The following is a 6,000-nucleotide window of genomic DNA, read 5'->3' on the forward strand; positions in this document are numbered from 1 at the left end:
GGTAGAAAAGGTTCATTTAATCCAAAAAAAAATGTTGTCTTCTATTTTTACTTTGTATGGCGGAATAATTCTTAATAACAGTGCTCTAGAAAACAACTCGAACCATATATTATGCTTTTTCATAGGAGTTTACCATAAATACATGTGACTTGAAAAGAAAGAAAGAAAAAAAAGAAAAGAAAAGAAATGAACATAACTTAGCACTGAAAGTCCCATAAAGAGCACAAGTTTTTCATAATGGTTCGATATCTTTATTGATAATCCTCGTACAAGTTACGTTATAAGTTCTGTTATTTCTTTATTAAATTAGTGAAACAATTTGAATTATTAAATAAGAAGATAAATTTTTTCTTTGGTTTGCTTGAACTTATTATATGCCTAATAATCATTTATTATTGCTTTGGTAGATTAGCTTCCAAATTATAAAATCGGCTTAATTAAGGTCAAGCAGCACCACACCCAAATTTTCCCTCTGATGAGGATTTTTGGGACTTGTAATTCTAGAATAGAAACACCGATTGCAGCCACATGCTTTCATTAACAAATAAGGATGGACTGACATGGCAAATAGAAATTGTTACCATTTCCCAGCTAGATATTTAATTTGTAAATAATAAAAAAATTAGTTAAATTAGTTATTTGTAATAAATTTGTGTTGTTTTCCTAAAATATCTTTGTTAATTATATGCATTTAAATGGAGACACTTTAACATGTACAATTAATATAAAAACTATTTTCACAATACAAAGACTATTTTGAAAAAAAAAATTGAATAAATACGGGAGATAGTGTGAATTGAAGTTTTATATTTAGTACCAAATTAATTTTTCAACTAGTTCTTTTATCTAAGATAGTACTCTTCCGATCATTAATATAAGACTCATTTAATTAATTTGATTAGATTAAGAAAGTTAGGTAAATTAGTTAATTATAAGAAATATGACACGTTTTTTCTAAAATACCATAGTCATCTTTCTTAATACCCTCTCTTCCTCTTCTACTTGATTATGGTTGAGAGAATATTAAAGACCGGAGGAGTATTTTTAGGACCAAAAAATATGAGAAATTAGTCTTATATTTAGAACCAAAACTAATTCAACAATTAGGTCCTATATTAAGGATCGGAGGAGTATTTTTTTGAGTAAAATACTTTAACAACCCTTCTGTTTTAGCTTGATTATATAGATCTCCTCATTAACACTGTTAATAAACATTCTCAAATATTCTTGGAATATGTTTTTTAATTAAAAATCATATTAGAATAAGTCTTGTTTACCGACCAATTTACCCCTCATTATACCAAATCTCTAATTTATCTTTTAATATTAACATTTATCATTGATCTGTTTAGTAAATTTAGACAAAATTTGAGTAACTTATGATAAGAATAACTTAATCGAAAATTTGAATAATTTTTTAACAAATATATGTTTTATAAATTATATTTGGAAATTTTTATTATAAATATGTTATAAATTTATAATATAATTACAAAGACATACGATTGCAAAACATTTTCATTTCAATATATACTTAGGGGATTACATCACAAGTAAGTTTTAATCAATAAATGAGATTAAAAATTTAAATTTATTGAAAAATAAAAATTTATATTCATAAAATTAATCAAAATTTGTAATATGGTAATCTATTTAATAATATGCTACAAATATTAAAATATGTATTAAAATTATTTTTTGATTTCGGATAAAGATATGTCATATATGATTAAATGGTAATTATTGTGTAACATTTGCATTAAGAAGAGGCATTTTGATCAAAATAATAAGTCAATACTATAATTTGATGCTCATCTAATAGTTAAGTGGATGAAAGTTAAATCTCAAAACTAAAAAAAAAAAAAAATTTGTGAAACTTATACTTTTCACTTTAAAGGAGGTTCACAGGAGTTTTCAAAATAAAAGAGACCCCCATAATTTAAGTTAAATAGACTGAAGCTTTATAAAACGTGGGTTTAAATGCAGCTTTTGATGTGACTCATTTGGTTCCTTAAAAGAACTAATACAGCAGAGAATTTAGGAGTCTGGTTATTGATTGCATCATTATATTTTATTACGAGTATTTCTTAATACAAGAACTTAGAAATTTTATTTAGTCTTAAATATAAAATGTTAATTCATTTTATCTTCTTTTTTTTTCAAAATATATCTATTGATTATAAGAGATTCCCACTAAAAAATAATTTTAATCTCTCAAATGCACATAATTAAAAAACATAGTTTAACGATATCAACAAATATTTGTGACAAATGACTAATTTAACTAGTTTTTTTAAAATTTTAAATTATTTATCTAATTTTTATATTAGAAACCAGTAGTAATTAATAAATTTTTTTTTTACATTTTATGTGTTATCGGGTTCCTGTGTCCCAATAAACAATGTCGTATGGACAGGATTTATTGCCATGCTTCATCTCTAAACCAATATGAACAACCAGACAAACAAATAGTTGCACGAGTTTATTTAACACCAGAATTCACGATTTTGAAGGCAAGTGTGCTATTACCTCCACAATGAGCAACAGAAACTGGACAAGAATGTTGTGTTCAAATCACATTATTATAATGATAAATCAAATCTCATTATTATAATGCTAAATCATATATTTTTGAATAATTAGTATAAATTATAAAACCAAAACAAAATTAACCGATGGAGTCAACTGGCTGTTTGGCTGGAATCAAACCACAATTTTAAAAGTAATTTCATAGTATAAGAGATAGATATGTGAAAAGAATACTTTTTAAAAAAAAATGCTTTTGGGTTTGGAATTTAAGCTTTGTAAAAGTTAAAATAATGTTAGATGAATTATTTAGATCGAGGATAATGCTTAAATCTAGCCAACAATATTAATTGAATATTATATATGTATATATATATTTAATATTGAACATACTACATGATTAATTACATACTATAGTTAATACCAGTTTTTAGTCCTTGAAATATAATCTCATCTTATTTTTACTCCTAAAATTTGGCCTCATTTAGTTTTGGATTATCAAATAGTGTTTTTTAGTTCCTACAACAAGAATCAAAACAAAAATAAAGTCATATTTCATAACCCGATTAAATCACTTGTATCAAATTTTAAACATCAAAGCTAAAATGATGTCAAAATTCAGTGACCAAAATGGCAAAACCATTAGTTTCAAATTTGACATTAAATTTGATTTCATTTTTATCTGCTTAAAGAATTTTAGTAATTGGAACAACGTTTTTGATCTTTAGATAAAAACCAAAATCAAAATAAAGTCATATTTCATGAATCAAAATCACTACCTTCAAATTTTGAAGATTAAAACTAGCTAAAATGAGGCAAATTTGATGGAATAAAAACTACTGGTTTCAATGATCAAAGCCAAAAAGAATATCATATACTGATATTAACCCTATATACTAATAATACACCTAGCATATTGCACATAATTGACGCGCAATTTCTTCTACTCATTTATACAAAGTATTAATTCAAAATTTGGAATCAGGTCAAAAAAAAAATTCAAAATTTGGAAGCAAATCAGACTACATGTATCACATGAAGTTGCATGATTTTTTACCCCGGGGGGGGGGGGGGACAAAGAAGTTGCATGATTTGGTAAGAACCTCAGTCACAACATGATAATAACAGTCTTCTCTCTTCTGGGTCACAAGTGTCATGCACTTAACATATTACATAGATTTCAGTAAGAATAAAAATGGACAAAAACAAAGCTATATATATATATATATATATATACACGAGACAATTTATACATGAAAAATAGTACCGACATCAAAACCGAACCGACCGGTGAACTAGGAGGGGCGGTCCGGCGACGGCACTGTGATTCTAGCAGGCAAGGGTCGGCCGGTTCCGGTTCCGCCACAACTGCTGCAAGCCATTCGGCCTGAACCGGCACAAGCTCTGCAGCCGAAATCGCCGTCGGACCATCGGGAGCACAGGCAAGTAACTCGACCGGTTCCGTTGCAAGAAGGACAGCGAGGAAACGGGCCGGCCATGGGCTTCTGGTCCACCACCGATTTAACCAGAACAGCTCCGGCGAGCACGCTCAGGCCGGTGGCCACCTGGCTCAACACCACTGGAATCATATTAGTGCTATATCGGAACCAGAGAATCAGAGAAGAGACAGAGAGAGAGAGAGAGGGATTTTTAGGAGAGATTGTGTTGATATTGTGATGGATTTTTTTTCCTAAATAAATAAATAAAAAAAGTGGTTGTGGAATTGAACACGTAGACGGCGTTGGGTTTGGTGGCTGACAGAAGAGGAGGTCTGTAGTTTAGTGGGGAGAGCCGAAGATGATTTTCTCGTTTTTGATTTCTTCTTTCAAAGATTCATTTGGTTCTTTTGTTTTGGACCGCTTCAATTTATGTGGCCTTCAAATTTTGTTTTGTTTCTCCGTCCCTTTTAATAGTTTTTACTTTCTTTTTCTTTGTGAAATATAGTTTTTTTTATTTTATTTAAAAAATAGTCGTGATTTTCCCCCGCCTGCTTTTTTTTTTTTTGCCACCATTAGATTAAAAAAAAATATTGACCCTGTGTTACTCAGAAAATGGTAGATTGTAAATGCACATGCTCCTTTTATTTTTTTAAATAAAATTAATTTGCATGTTCCTGTAATTTCATCTTATTTTTAATTATATTTTTGCAGTTTTTTTAATCTAATTCGTGTAATTTTTGTTTTCTCTTCATCATGTGATTATAGATTCACCTGATTTTTAATTAAGTTCCTATAATTTTTTCAAGGGTTAATATAATTTTTAGTCTTTCCAATTTCTTCTTGTTTTGGTTTTAGTATCTCAAGTTTTAAATAATTAATTTTAGTTCCTCAAGGGGCAAAATGATATAAATTTTTATTAAATTATATGGACGAATGTTTAAAACAAAAAGAAGCTTAAAAAACAAAATTAAAATGAGAGCAAATATGAGGAACTAAAAACTATATAAATGCTTTTTTTAACAAGTCATATGAAACTATAAGGACTTAATGAAGGATATGATTAAAAGAAAAAAAAACTATAAGATCTCATTAAAATCATGTGAAATTACAAGGATTTGATAAAAAGGAAGAAAAAAAACTATAAAGACGTTATTAAAAAGACAAAATTTTAGGGACTTACATATTAAAATTTCCTATCTTGTATATAAAGTCTTTTCTACAAGACTTTTTTTTAATTCAAATTATAGAGCATTATATAAAAGCATTTTAATGATTATTTATTTTTGTTCTTCAATTTTCAATGGTGATACCGTAAATTTTAAAAAGAACTTTTACAACTCTTTAATTAAGATAAAACATGAAATTTTTGTATTTTATATAACTTTAACTATTTAACAATGGGAATTAAGGTGCGTGAACATGCTAGAAATATCCTGTAAAAACCACAATAAAAGGTACTCCTCCAGTCCTTAATATAAGACATATTTAACAAATTTGATTAGATTAATGAAGTTAGATAAGTTAGTTAATTATAAGAAATGTGACACATTTTTCCTAAAACACTATAATTATCTTTCTTAATACCTCATCTCCCTCTTTTCCTTGATTATGGTTGAGAGAGTATCTATAGGGGTAATTTAGAGAAAATTGATAAATATGAGAAATGGGTCTTATATTTAGGACCAAAACCAACTTAACAATTGGGTCCTATATTAAGAACCGGAAGATTATATTTTTTTTTCAAACAGTTAGTGACAAGTTAAGCTTGGAAAAGAAAAGAAAGGAAAAGAAAAAACAAAAGCGGGGGATTAGACGATCATCCCAATACGTTCGACAAGGCTAGTAAGCATAGCCATTCGACTTATCTTGCAGAAAGAGGTCAGTACATCCCTCTAGCACGTCCTTGAGGAGCTTTGTATGAAAGCCCATTCCATGTCCTGTCTTGGCCAGATAATCGGCACATCTGATAACATCCCTTCTGGTGTGATGAAATTCCACTTCTTGGTCAAATATTCGATCCCTGATGTCGGCAGTA

General features: G+C 28.5%; 1 protein-coding gene across 1 annotated transcript; it reads right to left on the reverse strand.

The window, feature by feature from the left end:
* Positions 1–3,600: 3,600 nt before the first annotated feature.
* On the reverse strand, positions 3,601–4,203 carry LOC114729137 (uncharacterized). The gene has a single exon (XM_028916105.1). It carries the CDS (start codon positions 4,113–4,115, stop codon positions 3,822–3,824), a length of 294 nt encoding a protein of 97 aa, XP_028771938.1. The 5' UTR covers positions 4,116–4,203; the 3' UTR covers positions 3,601–3,821.
* Between the last annotated feature and the right edge of the window lie 1,797 nt (positions 4,204–6,000).

This window comes from Neltuma alba, unplaced genomic scaffold, assembly GCF_004799145.2.
Source record: "Neltuma alba isolate B1F8T4 unplaced genomic scaffold, ASM479914v2 tig00012607_pilon, whole genome shotgun sequence".
Lineage (NCBI taxonomy): Eukaryota > Viridiplantae > Streptophyta > Magnoliopsida > Fabales > Fabaceae > Neltuma > Neltuma alba.

Bases quoted from the DNA above. Each gene is read 5' to 3' on its own strand.
- LOC114729137 (XM_028916105.1), bottom strand. From the start codon at position 4,115: ATGATTCCAGTGGTGTTGAGCCAGGTGGCCACCGGCCTGAGCGTGCTC.